This window comes from Phaethon lepturus, unplaced genomic scaffold, assembly GCF_000687285.1.
Source record: "Phaethon lepturus isolate BGI_N335 unplaced genomic scaffold, ASM68728v1 scaffold24580, whole genome shotgun sequence".
Taxonomy (NCBI): domain Eukaryota; kingdom Metazoa; phylum Chordata; class Aves; order Phaethontiformes; family Phaethontidae; genus Phaethon; species Phaethon lepturus.
Genome location: NW_010510149.1, coordinates 5,265 through 28,606, shown reverse-complemented (window position 1 = coordinate 28,606; position 23,342 = coordinate 5,265). Strand labels below are relative to the sequence as shown.

At 35.8% G+C, this 23,342-nt stretch overlaps 1 protein-coding gene across 1 annotated transcript; it reads left to right on the top strand.

Moving 5' to 3' along the window:
• The first annotated feature begins 1,224 nt into the window (after positions 1-1,224).
• Positions 1,225-22,966, top strand: ARNTL2 (aryl hydrocarbon receptor nuclear translocator-like 2). Its single transcript, XM_010296143.1, has 13 exons — positions 1,225-1,403; positions 3,498-3,577; positions 4,341-4,433; positions 6,412-6,529; positions 7,349-7,492; positions 9,143-9,383; positions 10,327-10,433; positions 11,040-11,190; positions 12,409-12,464; positions 13,259-13,367; positions 19,220-19,307; positions 20,209-20,317; positions 21,565-22,966. Exons 1-13 carry the CDS (start codon positions 1,286-1,288, stop codon positions 21,699-21,701), a joined length of 1,551 nt encoding a protein of 516 aa, XP_010294445.1. The 5' UTR covers positions 1,225-1,285; the 3' UTR covers positions 21,702-22,966.
• Positions 22,967-23,342: the final 376 nt, after the last annotated feature.

Sequence of the window (23,342 nt, the reverse complement as noted above, 5' to 3'; positions counted from 1 at the left end):
GTTAGTTTGTTCTTTTTCAACAGGCCAGATGTAGTTAACTTTATTACCTTTAATGCTTACTGTCACAGTATGCCAAAGAGGAAGAGTTTGGGGAGATCAGTTACCCAAAACATCTTGTCCTTCAGTTTGGTTAACTACCACTGTGTCTGGTCTCAATCAGAAAGGAAAATAGTCTTCATTTCAATTGAGTGTCTAGCTTATCTTCTGGGTAAGGAGGGAATAGAATGAATTAAATTTTTCTTGATCTGCTAGAGGATGTTAGAGGGGATGAGATCAGCCAGAAAAGCTAACATACTCCACTAGAAAGAATTAAAGAAAAAGGGACCTGAAATAGAAACGTATTTGTGATGTGCACTGTCATGTGTCTCAGAAGGGGCTTTCTGATGAAAACTGTCCAAGAAGAGAAGCTGTCTTTCTGTGGTTGAGTTCTTGGACAGAGGCTTACCAAGAGATGAAACCTGAGACACAAGGTAGGGACAGAGGCTGAAACCTTTTAAACCACCTTATCAGGTGAATGAAGGGGAAAGCTTTCTGAAATAAATCTGGTGAAATTGGATGAGGCGTAGCTTTTTCTTTCATTCTCCACTACATTTCTTATAAGCACATATAAATGTGTTGTCTGTTGCTTGTGCTGTGCTATGAATAAATGCTTGTGTTTGTGTCTGTCTTCAATGTGTGTAATTTTTAAGGTAATGAGATAACAGGAAGACATGGCTCATCTCAGATTGTTGTGAGTTTGCATAAAATGGAGTTCAGAAATGCTTTAGCAAGTGCTTAGAGCATTCTTTGTTTTTCGTTTTTTTTTTTTTTTTTAAAAGTCAGAATGAATACCCCATCTTAGTTACACAGGCCAGGTAGAGAGAGGGCCAGGGAGCAGAGATGTCTTCCAGTGATTAGTAATAACATCAGAAGTTCTGTGGTATACAGCAGGGTGTCAAGGTATTCAATTGGATGTCAAGGGTCACAAAAAGAATTTAACTTTTTTAAGTCTTCACAGCCTCTTGTCCTGCCACATATAATGAAGTTGTTATTTGAGAAGTTTTTTCCTCTCGATATTTCACATTATTATTGTGACCATTTCTGATTTGTTCAAGTGAATTCAATTCAACTGTCAAATACAAGTAGTGATGAAAAACTTTCAGTGCAGTTGTACTTCCTGTGAAATGTTCCATTCCCAAAATTGAATTGATGAATATTACGGGGAAAATAATGTCTTTTACATCTTAAAATAATTTTTCTTCTTAGAGAGGCTCACAGTCAAACAGAGAAACGGAGAAGAGACAAAATGAATAATTTGATAGAGGAATTGTCTGCTATGATACCTCAGTGCAATCCCATGGCACGAAAGCTAGACAAGCTTACAGTGTTACGGATGGCTGTGCAACACTTAAAATCTCTAAAAGGTGGGTTTTAGGAAACTAATCCTGAAAGTCCTTGTTCTATCAGGATTTACATTGTGTATCTTCTTTGATGTTAAATAAATCAAAGGTCATTTGTTTTACATTTCCTTGCTGAATTCAATTCTGAGTCTGTTTTTTATTTAAATTTATGTTAGCAGTTTCCAGAGCTTCATTTCTTCTTTTTGCTTAGTATAGCAGAAAAAAAGCCACCCTTCTGTGTCTGACATTTTCTATCTGCTAACAGTATGCCTTGCAATCGAGTCACTCCTTGATTCTTTTTAAAAATTACAGCGATCAAGCAAGTCTGTCATTATTTTCCAACCCCCAAATTAAACAAACATGTGTTCTGTGATCTCTCCACTTTCCATCATACTTTCTGTAACCGTAACATCTGTGGTGCTGTACCAATGCCAACAGCTGTACTGCTAATAGAGAAGCAAATGGTCTTCATACTCCTTTTTATTATTCCCATGTTTGTGATTGCATCAATGCTTTGCGTCTGTATTGGAATTTCATGTTTATCTGTTGACTTGGAAATGTACAACGTCATGGAAAAAGACCATTAAAAATATGCTTACCTGAAGAAACTGGTGTAAGTAGTTGCACTGGTATGGAGCACAGAGAACTCTTTTCAGTGATAGGTTAACTCTTTTACAGTGTAACTTCGTAAAACCAAAACCAGTTGCATAAAACTAAAAGAAAAATTAAGTTTGGACATAATAATCTTTCAAACTTTTTTTTTTTGCCTGCAAGAACAACAATCAAAGGAATGTTTCAAGACAAAACATACTTAACAGAATGGTTGATGACTTGGACTACATTAAAGTCTTAAACACCATGATATGTTAGAGAGTACCAAGAAAAAGAGTTAAAAAAAGTTTATATCCTCAGTCAGCTAGCAAAGTTAATCATGGATCTCAGTGAAAGGGTTAGTTTCTGGGATCAAACCAGGATATATTCTTTCCTCTCCTTTTGCTATTGCTAGATTTGGGGACTTTTTTTTTCCTCCCCACAATAACTTATATCCAAATATAAGTTGCATATTGCATGGTCTATCAGAAGCACACAAGAGTTCAGATTTTTTTGGCAGCACTGGTTCAGAGTAATAATTTGGTCAACTGTAAGCAAAGATCAAAGACTGTCAACATTGCAAAAAAAATTGATTATGAATAAACATATCTTAGAAGAACCACATTAGTCTTAAGTCAAAGGAGTATAGGAAATGAATTATGCTACTGACTTGACAGTAATAGAATCATAGAATAATGCAGGTTGGAAAGGATTTATAGAGGCCCATTGACCCAAGCAGGCTGAGAATTTTGCATAAAGAAATAATATGACAAATTAGCAGGGCAGTAATTGCACTTGCAGTTTAAACAAGCATCTACAAGAAATCTTCAGGTACAACTTTTGTATTTTAACAATAGCATATGAAAACTGCACTCCATTCAGCAGTTGTTATATGTACCTTCAGAACAAATGCTTTAATAAAATACAAGATCCTCTGGAATTATAGTGGATGCTGAAATTTGCTGGAAAGTTGAACTGCTGTTTACCTAAAAAAAAAAAATCTAGGACAAGTTGTAGAAATGCTTGTAATAGCTAAGAATTGTTTTAGAGTACTTGCCACAGGTGCTAGAACAGTAAATGTAGTGCATCAGTCTCGTTACATTTAGTGAGACATTCAATTTAACCACAATTGAGTGTTTTTTTTTTTATTGTTGGATATGTAATACTAATGAAGCTTTATTCATGGCAATTGATAACATTTGAATTATTCAGACTCTGAAATAGGCCTGCAAAATGTTTCTAGCAAATTGAGTTCTCATAATACAATTTCTCTAGCAGTACATTAAAGATAGACTGAACAGAAGTTTCCTTGTTTTATGCTAAATAAAGGGCAAGAAAAAACTGGTTGCGTGCCCATATTCATTACCAACATATGTTTATGAGTTTGGTTATTTTTAATATTTTTAGATTTTTTAATATTTTCTTATTCAGCTGTTGTGGTTGCAAGGAAAATTTATAAAATACAAAACAAGTATAACTCTGTTAAAAGTAAACTTTTTACATGATGTCTACAAACTTATTTTCTAGGTTCCACTAGCTCCTATACAGAAGTCCGATATAAACCTTCATTTTTAAAGGATGATGAGCTCCGACAGTTAATCCTTAGGGTAGGTGTAAGGAAATTCTCAGTTAAATGATGTCCTTATTAAAGCTTGCCATTAACTTGAGCTTTTAGTTGGAGAGTGCTTTTTTTACCCATCTTTTTCTTCAAGCAAGTGCTTTGGTGTGCTTGTTAAGTACTGGTTTGTAAATACTGTACGCTATACGGGCTTTCTCATAAAGGGGTACAGAAGATGGTTTGTGAGCATGGCAGACAGCAGCCCTTGAAGGGATAATAAATCTGTATACTGTCTGCATATTTAATACATAAAATTTTTACGTTGATATTGAAATCTGCATGCAAGTATAGAGAATGGTTTTAATTATGCATAAATATACTTCCAATTGTTTGCTCTCCTTCATTTAAATTTTTAAAGATGTAATTTGAAAAAAATGCAGAAATAATACCTGAAAGAAAATCTTTCTTCTTGTTTTTGCACTTTGTCATGTACCCGCACCCCTTTACCCTTTCTTATGTGCAACTATTTTCTTTTTCCTTTGCTGCAATAACAGACTTTGCCAAGATCTGTAAGATGACTCCAAAGTTAAACTGTTTTGCAGCTGGCCACCTCTTTTCCCAAAGCTGTATTTAAGAAACTTTAGCTGTCAGTAGCCGAAGGCCTGATTTGGTCCTTGCAATCTTACTTGCTTTTTGGTGTGATTTATAACTTATCTAATTTAAAAAATCAGGTTTAAAAGTGTGCTTCATTGCAGTCACCAGTATTCATTGTATATTGTATGTTTTTAAAGACAGTATCTTTATATTTTCAGGCTGCAGATGGATTCCTATTTGTGGTTGGATGCAACAGAGGAAAAATTCTGTTTGTCTCAGAATCAGTTTGCAAAATACTTAATTATGATCAGGTGGTTATAACTGAGTTTCTTCATTTGCTTTTACTTTGCATGTCCTTAGAAATTTTTAAACTTTTCCATTTTATTGTATATTACTAAAAAACAGTCCTTGTGTATACTTTATTGGAATTTCTTTGATTTAACCTCCATCAGAGTAACACAGAATATCCTGGAACAAAATATTTGCTAGTACAGTCAGTGTTCCTGACCCGAGTAATAGCACCAGATTTCAGTTGATCATCCCTTAAGAAAACTACTAGTCTGAGAGGAAGGGGTAATTTGAAGATGTCCTAATTTCAGTTCCTAAGAGATTTTCTTGTAAATGGTGAAGTGATTTGGGGGGGGGGGGGTTTAGGCTGAAGAAAATTGGTAGTTCAGCAGTGGAAGTTAATTAAAGTTTCCTTGGTAATGCCTTTATGCTTGGGTGCACTACATAACACCTCATGCACAATAATTATCCATGTATATACTCTTAACTTGAAGGAAACTGATATAGTGTGAGTTAGCTTAGCCTGTAGAACAAGAGAAATATAAGTACCTTGTATTAGTTGACATTTAACATCATGGACAATTACCACACATAATCAAGGCATGATAACTTGTTCGTGTATCTATGCCTTCTGTTCCAAAAACAGAGGCTAAACCAGTTAGTGCTTCCATCTGTCTACTCCTATAACTTTGAAACTGTGCTATCTTCGTTTTCTTCAAAATGGAGGGGTAACCAATCTGGACTCTTGTTTTATAGATTTGTTTTTTTACTTTCTATTTAAAAAAAAACAAACAAATAACCCATATCTCTTTAAAGTGAAATGGATCATCTTATGGGAACAAGCATAAAGCAGATTTTCTTTTCTTTTTTTTTGGATTTACTCAAGGACTAAAAAGTACATTTTGGAGTCTCTCATATCAGGCATACCTACTTCCAAACCCATAAGATCTTTGCTGTTCCAGTTAAAGAGGTTTGGAGAGCATGACTGACTTAACCCATTAATTTATTAGCTTATTTGGGAAACATTCTAGGTTATGAATGCCATCCTGCAGCCTGATCTGTTACACCTATATATTTTGACAAGGCTGCTATTAGCCTTTCTCGGTAGCACTCAGCATTTTCCCTTTGCATTAGGGTTAGATGGGGACTGGGCAAATGAAAGAGGCTCTAATGTTTATCCCGCCTTCTTAGAAGCTTTTCATTGAACCCATTTCTGACTCTGGCTTTTTGGAAAAGTGCTCGCCTTTATGTATGCAGCAATCACATAGCAAGTGATGTGGGTCCAAAATGAGTTGCAATTTGAATCTAGAATACTGCTTGATAACACAGCTCCGTTCTACCCATTGATTTGACCTGCTATGGTGAAGGTAAGCAAGCAAAAAACCCAAACTGGGCCACATCTGTGAGAATTCCTTCCTGTTTCAAAAGGCAAGTAGTGCAGCAGACCAGTTACTTTAGATCAGCAGAGGTTGAATGGTTCTCAGCTAGAGAGATTCCTGTAAATATCCCCTACTAAGGAGTGCTGAAGTGAGCTGACCCCTGCTTCCAGGCAGCTCTTGACTTGGTGGTGCCATTTTGTCCAACCAAATTACAGCTCAGTCATTAGGTAGCATGAATATTTCTTCCTATTGCCCTACCTTCTCCTCCAGCTAATCTGTGAGTTATTTTGTGTGTAACGTTTTTTGGCTAGGATCAGGAATCCTGTTATGTACCTAAATCAAACATTTGGTTTTACAAAACTGTTTTTTAATATCCAACTAAATCTGCTAGTTTGCAAAGGGGAAGTAACAAATTATGGTTTTACTATACTGTTTTTATAAAAATAATACTAAACAGTGGCAAATTAAATGTGGATCAAAATATTGGTTTTTGGAGTAACTGTGGTATTTCACTTAATGGTGTAGAAAGTTGTTTTTCTGAGACAAGTAATCTGTATAGGGTCCTAAAATAATGTGGTTCTTATATCTTTTGGGGTTTGGTATTTTGTCTTTTTTTAAATAGGCCAGTTTAATTGGACAAAGTTTGTTTGATTACTTGCATCCGAAAGATGTTGCAAAAGTTAAGGAGCAACTTTCTTCTTCGGATATCTCTCCGAGGGAGAAGCTCGTAGATGGGAAAAGTAAGTCATATTTGAATGTGCTCAGATTTTTTTCAAGATATGTTAATAAATTTAGAGGTTATGCAGGACATATTCATGTCTTTGTATGTGCATGGATGTACAAACTCGAGGTATAATTTCTATTAACCAAATATATTTGAATGCTTATCTGCTGCTTAGAATGCACTTACAGTTTAAAAGCTAGCCCAGAAAACAATTTATTTTAGATAATAAGAATGACTGAAGTTTGCATTGTTAAACATTTACCAAGATGTGGTCTGACGTTCTTCCTACCAGGCATACTACTTTTTTTTCTTGTATTTGATAGGTCTTGTCAATACAAAAGACCTGATGTAGTCGAACATGGGATAAAATACTTCAATATCAAGAATCACTGTCTTCTCTGAAAATGCTAAGTGTCGATCCTAATTTAACCAAATCTTACTATGTTTACAGTTATTTCTAATATGGAAAATGTTATGTACTGTGCAGCTAATCACTTATAGCTGGCTTTTATAAGCATCTTTGCAGTTCTTTCTTGTACCAAATAGAAGTTGAAAGTTTATAAAGCGTATTTATTAAAATAACATTCAAAATATCAAGAAGGGTCTAAAAATAGTTTGGTAGTTCTTTTTAATTTTGGAATCCATATGACAGTCACATTTTCTTTTCCCTATTTAAGTTATTAGACTTTTTTCATTTTTAATGGTAAGGAAAAAATTTAGGTGACTAAAGAGTAAGGAGAATGTACTGGAAGCTAAAATGAAGACAAGGCCTTGTATTCTGAAGTTTTGTTACTGGATTTTGGTTTTTTTAACTACTTTACTAAATTTTTGTAAGCTGGCTTGCAAGTACACACAGATTTTCAAGCTGGACCAGCTCGACTGAATTCTGGTGCTCGACGTTCCTTCTTCTGTCGGATAAAATGTAGTAGGACCACAGTCAAAGAAGAAAAGGAGTGCTTGCCCAACCCAAAGAAGAAAGGTATTCAAACAGTGTAGATGAAGTGGGGGCTTTCTGTCTTGAAACTTGGTGTATTTAAGTTCCGAGTCAGTAGTGTGACCCTTGTAGTTATCACTGACTTCACAAAGTAGCTGTAGAGAAGTGTAAATATGTACTGGAGACACGTTTTGAAAAACAGTCTAATTGTACTCTTTCTCCTCCCTATTCACTCCTGGAAAAGAGGGAGGGAGGAACCTGAGTTACAGTGGCTGTTTAGGAGCACATGGTCTGTTGTAGTCAAATTTTAGAAGTCTCAGGGAAATTTTTGAAAGCACTGGAGCAGATCAGAAGAATGAAACAAAATAACATATGTCTTGAAGATAACTGAATAAGGCCTGCAAAATCTACTGTTTTGAAGGAAAAAAAGCAAGTAAACCAACTTTTTTTCTAATTTTTTGTGTTGTATGTACTTAAAAAGTATGAATTTTCCTTTTTTTTTGCTTTTAATAGTAGAGTTAATTTATCAGTGTAATTACATTCATAATTTTTCCAATAATTTTACTTTAGTTCATATTTTGGTATGCTTGCACAGCAGTATACTCCTGTCAACTTTTCAGTGAATGGATCTTTTTAAAATGTAATTTCCAGCTTTTATTTAATACCCTAGTATTGATTTATGCAAAGGTGTGCTGAAATTGTTTGGCCTTGAAAAAATCCTCCTACTTTTGTTTTTCAGATATACCATACAATAATAAATTTTAAAATAGGTCTGTCATTGTAAGTAAATAGAATTCAGTCTCCCTTAATATGACAACTGACTTGTTAAGATAAGAATTTAACTTATATTAAGGCAAGACACTTTGACAAGCTGAGAAACTGACAGTGTCACAGTGGGATAACTCAGTTTTTCACTTTACAGGGTTGTTTTATGTTTTCCGTAGTTCATAGAGTTAATGCAGTCAAATCTATGTAAAGCATAATTTGTACAGAATACCAAAGTATTTCTGATATCTCTAATTTTTTGAAAGATAATTACTGTAGGGCACATAATGTCATGTTTATGCCTTGATGCGTATGAAGGTGTTTGCATGTTAGATAGGCAGCAAAGAGTCTACCAGCCATAGCAATAAATGACAGTGTATGCTGTAATTTAAGACTTTTAAAATATTTTGTGTTCCCAGAAAATTGAAGAATTCAGAAGCCTAAGATAAATAGAAAATATATTAGGTTGTTTTGGCTTGTTTTCTCAATGGATTCTTTTAGCAATTACAGTAAGTGTATGCTAAGATCACTGTGTTCACAAAAGGTAAATTGATTTGGAAGCTACAGAGTGCCTCTCTAGTTTATTTTAATTTGCAATGCATATGAAACTATATAAAGAGAAAGTGATCTGTGGGTTATCAGGCTGTTGGTTTACTTTTTTTTTCTGTGAGACTGTGTTTCAACTGCCAACAACTATAACTTATCTTCCTAAATCTTACATAGGGTTAGAAGCTCTCTCTCCAGGTAAGCCAAAATGAAGTAGTACAAAATTAACTAAAAAATACTCTGTAAAATTATCTATAGCCTTGTACAGTTGTTGTAGGTAAGCATAAAATATAGTTGCTGGTCTCAATGTGAACAGAATGAAAAAAAGTAATTCAGTTTACTTTTTGAACCATAACTGCTGCTTATTTAATTTCTTTTTATTAGATCACAGAAAATACTGTACCATTCACTGTACTGGGTATATGAAGAATTGGCCTCCTAATGAGGTGGGAGTAGAAGAGGAAAATGATGTAGAAAAGGACAGTAGTAACTTTAACTGTCTTGTTGCAATTGGGAGGTTACACCCTTATATTGTTCCACAAAAAAGTGGAGAGATAAAAGTCAAAGCAACAGAATTTGTTACACGATTTGCCATGGATGGAAAATTTGTTTATGTAGATCAGCGGTAAGTGTTTTGTTCCTTAATGATGAGAAAATGAAAATGACACCACCAATTAAATTTTCTAATACTTTCTGTCAGAACTGTAATTTCTCAAGCAAGATAGAATTTCTAGGAGCTGTACATAGGAAGCAGCTCATTCTGAATCTATGAGTACTTGGGCGTTGTTTTTTTTGTCAAACATAAAACAATGTATAAAAGTAAGTATATTGTTCTACAGGAAAAGATGAGCTAGCAAGATTAAAATATGTCATAAAATGCGCTGATGTACTTATTTATTCATAAAGAAAAATCTCAAGTTAAAGCTTCATAGCTATGCATATGACTTAAGTAATAAACACTTAACCAAAAATTACTACTTCTTAAAATCTTACTATTTGGAACACATACATTATATCTAAATGAGGTACAAAATTAAATAATTAGAAGCGAAAGCTAAGTTCTTATTTTCTGAACTTTCTAAAACAGACTTTTATTTGTCTGACTGAGTTAACACTTCGCATTTTGGATTTAGTTATTGTCACTGGAAGCTTTTTATTGCTTTCAGTCGTCTTGTCTTTCATCTAAAAGTGTCAGTTTAAACCTATTCTTTAAAGTGGCAGAGCAAAATTAAACTACTAAATTTTTTGAATTACTCATTACGTGTGACCAGTACCCTGATTGGCTAGTGGGAATACCTAATAATCATAAATATTTTGTGTGTACATGTGATTTGCATGTTTAAACACTGTTATTTTGTCTTTGAATTGCCATTCATTGCAAATGGAGAATTTGCAGTGAATAATATTTCCTGTTGTTTTAGTGCTATACTAATGCTATTTCTTTTTCCCAAACATGAACATAGGCATCTACTTCTTTAAATATTATTTTGTGCTTTATCTGATACTGAAGAAAAAAAAGCTTTGCAATTGTTTGTATCCACTGTAGTTCATGTTTTTATTTCTAACAGTGCAACAGCAATTTTAGGGTATCTGCCACAAGAGCTCCTAGGGACTTCTTGTTACGAGTACTGCCATCAAGATGATCACAGTCATCTAGCTGAAAAACATAAAGAAGGTACAAAATAATTGGTCCTCCCAGACTACGTGTAACCACATGTAACTGCTGTGTGAAAACAGTACAAATCAAAAAATCAGCAGCTGAGAATTAATAAAATTATCTTAGCACTGTCCTTTTCTACGTCTGCATTAAGACATGCCCACATAAAGCTTGTAATAAAAGCAGGGGGCAATTTCTGTTGTCTTGGACCTTGGTGCAGTGCTTTAATCGCAAGGGAATAATGTTAATGCTTCTTTCACTCCCCTGCTTCAATTCTTTATAAGAATGAGGAAGGAGTCCTGAAGAGCAAATGTGCCCAATCATGTAATTAAAGACACCAAGTCCTGGTGCCTTAAAGTACCAAGTCAGGAGTCTCCCTACTAGTGGTTTGCAGAAATTTAGTACCTGGGCTTTAATTTAAGATTAATAACATTGCTGAAACTGTAGTTTGATTTTTAGTAGGGGTCCTGTCCTGTCAGTTGTTCTGGCATTAGATTTGTGTTTCTGGCCATCAAAACCATTTTGGTTTTATGACGCTATAAAACAGATTTTTAAAAAAAATTTTTTTTACCTTTATCTTTGTAAGTATAAATATGGTGATTACAACTTTCCTTTCTTATCTAGTGTTGCAGAATAAAGAAAAAGTATTTACAAATTCCTACAAATTTAGAGCAAAAGATGGGACTTTTGTTACTTTAAAGAGTCAGTGGTTTAGTTTCATGAATCCGTGGACCAAAGAACTGGAGTACATTGTATCAAACAACACTGTGGTATTGTAAGTAATTCATGCTATGAATTCCCATGTTATTTTTTCTCTTAATAACAGTTAGCATTAACAGAAAGTGACCTGTTTAAGAAGCAAAACAAGACTAGAAAATATCAACACTGCACAAAAAGTGGTTGAGTAACCTGGAAGAACTTTTTTTTTTGCATTTACTAGTTGTTTTTGTTTCAGGCTTAAGTCGTGGATTTAACTCTGAAAACTGTGCTATTTCTAGTAGAAAAAAAATTAGGTGAAAGTGTTTCTCATTGAAGGAAGAAAGGAAGGATCTTTTAAGAAAAGTAGATATGAATAAATGGAAATGTGAAGTTAGTTCTGCTTTTTCTTCTGAGCTTTACAAGACTGCATATGTCAGTTGACCTAATTTTAAGTGCTGTCCTACCTAGCATGTGTCAGAATGTGGAGAAGTACAATCAGTAGATCGTAGAAATGCAAGGTCAGACAAAAAGATACTCTCCAAACTGATTGCAAGGGAAGACCCTGTGAGAAAGTTAATGTGTGTGTTTAATTTTTCATTCTTTAGTTCTAATTCTTCTTTTTCATTCCCTGTGCTTTGCAATGGAGCTATAATTTGGATTGCTCCAGTGATACTGAGGATCATTGCCAATGACTGGTTTTTTGAGAGGGAGACAAAGGGGATTTTATTTCCATTAAATCAAGTTGTGAAGGGGGACTTCTACTCATTCTGTAGCTGGTTCCTGTCTTAAGTCAACATCGCCCATGTTTTTTTTCCTCAAGAAGACAGAGAAGAGCAGTTAAGACAGTCTATGCTGCCCAACAGCCACTTTTGCCTGCCCTAGAGATCTGAGCATCTGCAGCTGTCTAGAGGAGGGAAGGCAGGCAGCCGCTGCTGGCAGGAGGTAGCCACTGACCAGTCCTTGTAGCAGTTGTTTCTCGTTAGCTGATCTCCCTCCTAGGAGTAAAAATGGTAGCCTTGTTCTCTTGTCATGGAACACAGGCAGCTATATTTGCCTTTCTTCTTTATTTGGAGAATAAATAGAAATTAATATTTCACCCAGTGCTTCAGAAAACAGTACAAAGGATTGAACATTGAAACATGAGAGGAATATCTCTTTCTTTTTTTTTTTTTTTAAATAGTTTGAGGATCTTAGTTTTTACTCTATGTAAAATCAAACATAAATATGCTGGGTTTTGCTTTTGAAAAAGTGCTGATTTTGTTTGTTTGTTTGTTTTTATTTATTTAAATCTCAGAGGTCATAACGAGTCAACTGAAGAACAGGTCCCTCACGGTTCCCAGCCTGCAGAAGGCAAGTGTTGTGCCTTACAGTTATCATAGGTGCATCTCCTGATCAATCATTACAATTTTAGATTTATTCAATTCAGGAATTTTTTTATTCTCGGTGGTTGTGCAAGGAAAGATTAATTTTTTTAAAGCTAATATGGTGACAATTTCTAGTTATAGCATCCTAATTCATATCATTCACATAACTGATCAGAAGGGCTTATAGCATGTTTTCCTTCTAGTAGCCTCTACTGTAGCTAGGATTTTGGATGATAGTATATTATGCTTTTGTCACAGACCCTTTTTATATTTTGCCTGGTTTCCTGAAGAAATGCAATTGTACTATCTGAGTTTACCTTTAGAATGTAGGATGATACTGATACAGATATATATTTTTGTTAATATTTTTCTGCCGTGCATAGAATCTGATTTCTACACACTGTTTTGTCATGTTGCTCTAAGGTTTTTTATTTTTGCTTTTTTCTTTTTAATAACTGATTTCAGTTTGTGGAAAAAAAAAGCGAGTTTTTTTTCTCATGTGTTTTGCATTGTCTGTGAGAGACTGGAGGTGGTAATGATTAAAGCTAATTTCATTACTGGAGATGAGCAATTTTCACAAATACATTATTCACTTACCTTTGTATTTCAAATGAGACTTAACACCCTCTCACATGAGTTAGTGTTTTAAGGAATTTAATTTCTGAAAATAAGAGATATAGAACAAAAACTGCTTTAAAGTGAGTCCTTGAGATGATTGTTCCTTGCTATGTAATGAAACTGCTACAAACTTAAGGTTTTGTTTTTTTTTTTTAACTATAGATGCTGTAAAACAGTCTTTAGTAAGTGTACCTGGAATGTCCTCTGGAACAGTTCTTGGTGCTGGAAGTATAGGAACTGAAATTGCAAATGAAATACTAGAATTGCAAAGGTAATAAACACTTAACATCATACATTAGGCTTTTAAGTAAAGACAGAGAAGATTTATATGTGGGGGTTGTTCAAGTTTCATTTTGTATTGTGTTACATGTATAAATTATTTTTAGTTTCAGCAGTGGCATTATGAGATACTAATTATAACAATATTAGTTTCATGCATGACGGAACACGTCACTGCTGTTGATAAATAGTTTTGTTCTGGGCATGCAATTTCCTTTGTTAATGAAAGTATTATTTAACTATACCTTTAAAAGTGTTACTCTGATGTAACTTCATAGTGTCACTCTGCTAGGAAAACTTTCTTTGAAACAGTCCCCAGTGGAGTGCTTTCATAGCCTGTCTTGTCCCTTTCCTGATTATCCTGAATGTAGGCTAAAGTGATAGCACAATTCCTTCCCAGTGCCCAGCCATAGATTAAAAAAAAAAACCCTCACTGCGTCATTCCAAATGGGAATCCTTACAACATTCAAATTGTTAATTAAAGATTGACCATTTTAAAGCTAACTGTTTTTAGCAGGTACACAGCATAGCCAAGGAATTTGAAAAGAAAAACCATAATTTTAATGTGAAGATGTCCTTATGTATTTTTTGTGTTGTGCACCCACAGTGGTGCCTGACTTGCTTGTAGAGGGAGAGTTTTCTACTCTATGTCTGTTTGCACTGTTTCAGTGTTTGTTGTCTAAGAACTTCTTTTAAAAAGTCTCTCAGCCAGCTCATTCCAGGACTTCGGGATGCACATACACAGAAAAAGTCTGTTTTCAGTGACCATTCTTTCAGGAATTAAGGCTTCATCAGAAGGTCCAACCACTGCTGTTAAGGTCAAATTTAGGATAATAGTACTGTATCATCTCATCAGCACAGGACAAGTTATGTAAGTGTTAGCTTTGGATAATGAAGCCATCCCTCAGACTTTAGATCTTATACTTCCAGTTCAAGGTAAAAGAATGTCAAGAAATTTTTTATGTCTGCAGAGCAGTGTGTTCCAGGGTGCCACGTAGTTCTTTCCACTGGCCTTTTTGCAACTGGACCTGAAAGAGTAGTAATATTAAATCTTCCAGGAAGAAGTATGCTAGTTTTGGCAACAATGGTAGAGGTATAAGGAATAGTTTCATATCATAGAATATCCTGAGTTGGAAAGGACCCATGGGGATCATCAAGTCCAAGTCCTGACTCTACATGGGGCAAGCTAAAAGTTAAACCATATACCTAAGCATGTTGTCCAGATGCTTCTTGAACAGCGACAGGCTTGGAGTCATGACCACTTCCCTGGGGAGCTTGTTCCAGTGCTTGACCATCCTCTCAGTGAAGATCTTTTTCCTAGTATCTTCCCCTGATACAACTTCAAGCCGTTCCCCACGTCCTGTCTCTGGACACCAGGGAAAAGACATCTGCAACTCCCTCTCTGCTCTCCTTCATAAGGAAATTGTAGACAGCAGTGAGGTCACCTGTCATTCTCCTCTAAGCTGAACAAACCTGGTATCACAGAATCACTGAATGGTAGGGGTTGGAAGGAACCTCTGGAGATCATCTGGTCCAACCCCCCTGCCAAAGCAGGATCACCTAGGGCAGGTTGCACAGGAATGTGTCCAGTCGGGTTTTGAAGGTGTCCAGAGGAGACTCCACAACCTCTCTGGGCAGCCTGTTCCAGTGCTCTGTCACCCTTACAGTGAAGAAGTTTTTCTTCATGTTGAGGTGGAACTTCCTGTGCTGCAGTTTATGCCCATTGCCCCTCGTCCTGTTATGTCATATATTGTATCCTCAGCTGTTCCTTGTAAGTCATGCCCTGTAGTCCGTTCACCATCTTTCTTATATTTTATATCTTTCTTATATTGTGGAGCCCAAAACTGCACACAGTACTTGAGATGAGGTCACACCAATGCTGAGTCTAAGTGGGACCATTGCTGCTTTTGACCAGTTAGTTACACTGTGCTTAATGCACTCCAGGATACCATTGTCCCTCTTGGCCACCAGGGCACACGGTTGACTCACATTGAGCTTACCACCAACCAAACCCCCCAGATCTCTTTCTGCAAGGCTGTGCTCCAGTCTCTTGTCCTCCAATCTATACATACGTTAATATGCCATAGCATAGTCAGCTTCTGCTGTTTCAGCAGCAGTCTGACTCATCAGCCTGTCTGTGAGGATGTTATGGAAAACAGTATGAAAAGCTTTACTAAAGTCACAGTAAATAACATCTAATGCTATCTCCTCATCCACCGAGCTAGTCACCTCATTGTAGAAGGCTGTCATGTTGGTTAAGTGTGATTTCCCCATCATAACTCCATGCTGAAGCCCAGGATTACATGTTATGTCTTTGCAATGTAGTTGTTTTCTCAGCTGTCTCTTCATCAGAAGACAGTATTTCATTTTCTGAAACAGTAAAATCCATGGTCAGAGCCTAAGAGTGTGATGAGTGACAGTGGTAGTTGTTTCTTACTCTGCTTCTAGTGTTTTAGAATCACCTTCCAGCCACAAGTCACACCCATTTACTAGAATAGTCAAATTGCCCAGGGAATCTTTCATTTTAAATGAAAGGAAAAAAAGAATAAACACTTTAATTGTGATGGGATGAAAATCTTGCTATTTCAAAAAAAAAAAAAATTACAATCCATCCCACAGCATGTTGGGAGATTGCTGGGATTATCCATCAAGAAGGAGGAAAAGCACTGGCAACAAAAAAAGAATTGATACCCTCAACAGCAAAGATGGGATGTTACATTTTGGTAATACCATTGTTAATATCCTCTCATCAGTACCACCTATAGAGAGAAGGAGAGTCACTTTTTATTGTATCTTTCTGAAGACTAAAGTAAGTTGGTGAAAGTTCTCACTTGACAGTTAATATCCAGCCCTGACCCAAGAGCTTAATTTGACTCTTGTTCTAGACCGTTCAGTCAGCTCCATGTGATGTTCTTGATTGAGATCACCTGTCCTTTGCTGAAAATGCTCATCTGTGTGAGCATATGTCTCATCAGCTTAAGGAAACCAGTTTATTAAGTAAATGAATAATAAATTTTCTGGATGATGAAAGAACGAATGCGTTCCTGGGAAAGTTTTCTTCAAAGCTACCACTTGAAAGCTCAGGTATTTAAGTTTTTAAGAACCACAAGCAATGCTCTTTCTCTTCATATTGCTACAGAGGCAACAATTTCAGGAGCAGTAGCTTCCTAAGCAACAGAGGGAAATTTTGTGAGCTTTGTATGAAGATCAAACCAAACCATTACTCCTCTTCTGTGACAGTTCAGCAGATCACAAGAGAGCAAAGTCTATCTGTTTTAAATCTTAGGAAGCAGAAGAATCATTACAACAGACGGAATTGTGGAATTTGGAGAAGAGATTATAGCACTGAATTAATCTCCCCAATTTAGGGGAAATTTTTTGTGAGTGGGGTAATTTTTTTTTTAGTCCGCTTAAATGGAATTCAGCTGTGCAGTTGAAGCATATGTAACTGAGGCCTCTTTAGGGATATTTCAGAGGAATATTTATTATTTCATATCCTTCCTGATCCCAAAAGAAGAATGGATTTTTCTCATCCACTACAGACCTTACAGAAATTGAGCTTATTTATCAAAAAGTTCAGCTTCCATAGTATTAACACTGGCATAATTTTCTTTCTGTCTGCCTATCATAAGCTTGAAGCTCATGATGTGTACCTCCCTGTCAGAGATTCATTTTGTAGGTGTCTTGATTTCAGCATATAAGTAAAGCATGGCTTTACTCCTTTATGGAGCAGCAGTTTAAGACAGCAGGGTGTTTAGCCCTGCTAAATCAGCCCTGTCTGATTTACCAAAACACCTTTTCAGGAGGATGACAGTGATAGTTCAGACTTGCCTCCAATTTAAAAAGCGAGGCTGCTAGGCAAAACAAAAACCTGCAAGTTCTGTATTCGAAGAACTACTTTCCAGGACAAACATTTCTGAAAGTGCTGGCAGCGAGGAGCACACACCTCAAGAAGCTGCATCATTCTTCAAGTCATTGATTGAACTTAGTGTGTTTCCCAGTTATGTTCACATCTTGAGCACTGGTTAGTAAATGAAACAATGTTATGTTGCTTTCTTTGGAGACAGTCATCTTATTGTCAACTAATAGACTGAATGTCACAGGATTTTGAAAGGAGAAATGTTCTGCTTGCCAGCTTCATCAGCCACAGTTATCTGAGCCATTTTAGTCTTGTGCAGGTGTGTTTGTGTCAGTGATCTTAGGTTGTCCATGGAGTCTGAAAATTGAGAAATAAACTTGTGCTGAAACTAATAGCCCAAGAAGTTGCTGTGCAGGTGAAAGAAAAGGTTAAGAGCAACATCATGCAGAATAAGGAAAACTCTGTGTCCAAAGGAAGGGCAGTTCTGAAAAGAAGCCAGCTATGGAAGGGAGCAATTGCACTGTGCAACTGGGATCTCTGGCATCATATTCATTTATTCAACTGTACCTCGGGGGAAAGTAAACTGGTTTTTATGTCTATAAGAGGAAGAGGCGTTCACAAATACAATTGGCCACCAAAGGCCTTATCAAGTAACAGCTGAATCTTTCTGGAGATGTCTGGATGTAGTTACTTGTACCCAGATGTAGTTCACTTTTCCAGAAACATTGCTGAGAGCAATGCTGTATTTCTTGCCAGCCAAAGAGTAAAACTTCATGCTATTTCTTCATTTTCCTTTTGTATGAAATCAGGTTACTATCTTGCATACACTGAGGCAATCAAATTAGACAGAAAAGTGACCAACAGAGGCTAAACAGAGCTGGGTTTCATCAATTACTTTTGTGACTACAAACATAATCCAGTAGGATTGACTGCGTTTACTACCTGAATGTGCTATCTGCATTTTTTTAATATTAGTAAGACACAGATGGTTCTCAAGCTGTGCATCAGGCATCACCAAGTATTTTTAAAAATTTCAGGACTATGCCTACAGTTCTATTTACAAACATATCTGAATTGAGTTAGCATCTGGTGAATGATCATTTCAGTCACAGCAATGCTATAAATCTATTCAATCTGGAGTTTCTGTCCCAGCTTTTAGAGATGGCAGTACTGCTTATCAAATGGCTCATTGGATGTTGGAATGTAGGAAACTAACAAATATTCCACACAGATAACTCTACTTATTTAAGATAGGCTGTTTATTCACCCATTTTCTATCTTTACTCCAATCCTTTATCACATTTTGGATCTGAGGAAGTGATGGAAACAGAAGCATCCAGAATGTCCCAATTTTTCTATAGTCTTGTGCTTTGGGAGTCAGGAAGAACAGGGGGGAGATGAGAGCAAGCTGTCCAAAGGGCTCTGGTACGATGTTTTCACTGTTAGTTTCATATCTGGCATTTTTGGTGAGGGAGGATGAGCAGTATCTCAAAGAATTCTGGTATCAAACAAGTGGTCTTTACCTTTAGTTGGCATTTTATGAAAATACAGAAAGACAGGTATAACAAAATAATAGTAGAGAGAGCATTAGAAGGATGTGTTGTTCTCCCTCCACCGTTTAGTAGAACTTCCTTATGTTGTCTGTATTTTGTATGTATTTGAAATGTACCTATTTGTCCCAGTGTGCATAATTCTGAAACCTGTTGCTCTTTGATCTGTCAGTGCTGGTGACTCGACAGAAAAATAAAAGTGTGCTCGAGTAATTATGACCCATGGCCTTTATTGATCCCTTCTGCTTTTTGTGTTATCAAAACTTGGAGCAGGAGAATTTAGAATCATCAGGAGAATTTAAGACAACGTTATCTCAGATTAGCTGGCTTGTGTTTCATTACTGAGGAGGTCTGGTGGGTTCTGCAATGCATAGGCTATTTATCAGTTTACGATGAATGTGACTTGGTAAATCAACTGAACATATACAATTTTAGGTTGCATTCTTCACCATCTGGGGAGCTAAGTCCATCACATCTCTTGAGAAAGTCACCTTCTCCAGCTTTAACTGTAAACTGCAGCAATGTGAGTATGTCACTGCCTGTAAAACTCTAATAGTAAAAAGTTAATTTCAGGTAGCTCAGAGCCTATATTTGAACCAAATTACCCTGACTTGGGGTTTTGTGAGAGAATGTGTAAGGTATTGCCAACTACCTGGCAGCTGTGAAAGTCTTTTGAGATACGTGACAGCAGCAGAAACTCCAACCTCATTTATAGGGACATCAGTTCAACCTTACGGGGCTATTCCCAAGGCTGAGAGCACTGCAGTCTCCACTCAGTTATTAGGATCTCTGCTGAAGCTCTGTAAATATGCTAAATATGAGTGTGATTCATGTGATGAGGACTCTCATGTGTTGACATCTCATGAGGACTCATGTTATGAGTGCAAAAAGTAATTTAAAACTACTTAGATTTTTGTCATGATGGTAACAAGATGCAAAATAATAGAAAAGATACAAGTTTATAATTCATGTAGTTTAATGCATGAAGCCATACCATGGGAGGTATGAGGGTCTTTTTTTTTTATCTTTTGGCTAGACTGTGTTGACATTGACAAACATGATGTCACTGGGAATTTGTAGTTTATGGTACTAGACATGGAAAGTATATACCAGTACAATTTGTTGTGCTGGATTTATTTGCTGAATAGCAAATTAAACACTCAATAAAGCAGATGCCATCACTGTGAAGTACTTTTGACAGATGTGTAAGTAACACCTTTTATTTAAGCCAAGTCCAGTGCTATATGAACTTCCAAAAAAATTATTTTTAAATGCAGTAGATCTGCCTGTTGATGCATATTTTTCATTTACTCTATTTAGTTCTTAATACTTCGACAGCAATTTATAATGTTTCTGCAATGTAATCATTGTGACTATAAATTTAGCATTTAATTCTCTCCCTTTTACTACTTCTTTCCTTTCAGGTGCCAAATAAAGAGTTGATTCAGTTATGTCCTTCAGAAAGAGAAGTTTTAGAGACTTCAGAACAAAACCAGGGTGCTATTCCATTTCCCAATAATGAACCTCTCCTCAGTAAGATTTATTTCTCTTGTGGATATTTTGGGGGTTGCAGGGAAAGATATTTCTGATAAATGGTGTAATTTTTGAGTGCACCACTTTACAACCATGTATAAATTGTAAAGAGATTTGTCTGTCTGTCTGAAGATGAGACAACGCTTAAAACAGATGTGGTATCACTGGAAGGCAAACAGCAAAATTTGATCAGTGATGGAATCTCATGACAAAATAACATCCTGTAACAGAAGTTTACTATTGCATTCTTGCATGCCACAGTTTTAATTAGGCACTTTTAGTTCTCTCTCCAGAAGAGCAAGATGGGTAAGGAAAAGAATTTCAGTGCAATGTAAGGGAACTGGTTGTGATTTGTGAACTATTGTCCTTTTAGCACTTCATCTCTTTCCTAACTGCAAGCTAGGAATAGGCAATATAAAGGGCTAGACAAAATGTTTCAGAAAGAAATTTTTTTTTTCTTTCCCCTCCTTCAGGCATGCACTAAGGCAGCAGTTTGTCTGGATATTGGATTCCCTGACCCTGTAAGAGGAGAATGCTGTTGTATTGTTTTTGATGTAAAAGGCAAAGTGCTATAAAAGCGATGTTTATGCTTATCCTGTATTTCAGCTCTCAGAAACTTTTCAGTCTCCTTCTTTCATTTCAGTTATTAGAGTTTGCTTTATTTATTTATTTATAGCCTGTAGCTCTCTTCCAGTTTAGCTGTGAGACCTTTACATAAAATACCAAACCCAAAGTGGGGGAAAGAAGCTAATCCTCAAATAAGGATTTGGAAAAAAAAAATTAAAAACCCAACAACATTTATCCAAGATAGGCAAGGAAACATTTTTCATTGATACTTGAGCTAAAGCATTTTATCTTACTGTTGTTAAAGGCAAGGACGTATAGCATTGATTTCTAGAGCTACTGACTCGTAAGGTTTCAGGAGTTCATCCGACATAGTACATCAGATGAGAAATCAGGTACATGATTGTGTTTCCCACTTCAAGTGGCATAAAGTAGAAAGCAGTTTTCTACTTCAGTGACATGAAGTTCAAGTTTTATTAGCTAGCAGTTGGAGGTAGTCCAATGGATTGGCAAGACTTAAGTCTCCTCAACTCAAGTTATGTATGTCCTTGTAACTTTTTTAAACATGTAAACATTTGCCTTGACTTCAAAGGAAGGTGCTGTTTAAAAACAAATATGCATTGAAAGTTACCATATTCTTCATGCTTTGTACTGCGTATGTTAATGTTTTAATGATTTTATAGGTGGTAATTCTCAGCTGGACTTTGATGCAATATGTGAAAATGATGACACTGCCATGACGGCTCTTATGAATTACTTGGAGGCTGATGGAGGACTTGGGGATCCAGCTGAACTCAATGATATACAATGGGCTCTCTAGTTTTACTTTTTCAAAACAAGAAGGAATGTAAAATCCATAATGCACAACAACCGTACATCCTCAGTACTGTATTATAATTTTTAAATGTTTCATTTGAATTCATACTTACTGTCTATATATTTTTAAAGACTGAAACCTTGTTGAGAGAGACAGTTTCTGCTGCATCTATGGAAAAATGCAATATTTTTTTCATGATGAGGAAACCTTGAAATTTTAATATTGAACCATCTTAACTGGAATGCTTAAAACACATTACTGTATTTTTGCTAAGAAGCTTTAACCAAAAGGTACTGTACAATGTACAGGAATATTTTTTCTTAGTTTTAATACATAAACTTTTATTTATTGGTTTTGTTTCAAATGGTAGAATATTGATTATCCATGTTACTTTCTGTAGAACCTACTGTACTTACACAGTTTAAAAATATTTGTAACTATTAAATTTTATTGAAATGATGATTTGCACACACTACAGTTGTAAAATAAGGTATTGTAATTCTCAAATGATGCAGTTTGTGATTTCCTTGCCCTTTTCAGAAGTGCAGTTTTTGTAGGAAAAAATGAAAAAAAAAGCATAAAGTTCTGGGAGTAAGGATTTTAATTAGATCATCATAACGATCAGAAGAGAATGTTTTGAGAAAAATAGTCACTTCCCCTGTACACAGACATGATAAGGGTATAAGAAAAGAGCAACAAAATCTTAATTACTGTTTTGTATTATTTGTAATGTATGATTAGAGGAGCAGTGCATAGAACCTAAGAAAAGTAATGCCATAACTGTAATAAAGCACTTGGGTGTCCTCACTTAGAGAAGTTTGGGCAGATGGTCTTGGTTCTGCAGTGAGGCTAGCACTGTCTATTAGTGGAAAAAACCTTAAAATTCTATCGTATCTTTTATAGTTTCTATGTTTTTGGAGAGATTAGGGTGATTTTCTATTGCTTGAGTCTGTGACTTTTTAAAATATTTGTGCAACATAGTGCTGTCTGTAAGTAAATGCTATATAGGATGGTCTTCTTTTGGGGGACAGCTTTTGCAAGAATTGTATCGCTGTTACAGCAAATTACTCAAGAATGTGGCACTTAATAGGTTGTATTAGAACAATATAGCATTAATATATAAAGTGGATATTAAAGATTTAGCCAAATTTTTGCATTGATTATCAAAACATAATTTTTCTCCTTTTTTTTAATTCGGGTAATGAAAGGGAAGCATTTGAAGATATGATCCGTGTGCATGTTTTTAATACAGATATTTAATCAAAGGCACCACAAAAGCACTGTTGCATTTGTTTTAATGCTAAAGGCGAGCGATAGGCGGCCAGTTTCAGATCTTTGTACGAAGGCTGAAGTGTGCAAACAAAAAGATGTAGCCACTAGATGTCACGCTTCTGCTGTTGGATAACTACCCTTTCCTGAAGGAATACATAATTTTGTCATGCACTGACTTCCCATGCTTTGACAGAGCAGCTTTATATCTTATAGATATGAATCGTTTTGCAAATGATGACTTCTTTGGTGACATCTTGTCCAGGTTTTCCTAGAACGGCTTGTTGGATTGATTTTTTTCTTTTTAAAGTCTATAAATTTTTTGCATTTAACTTGCATGTGATTTCCGGCATTCAGATATTTTTTTACAGACAT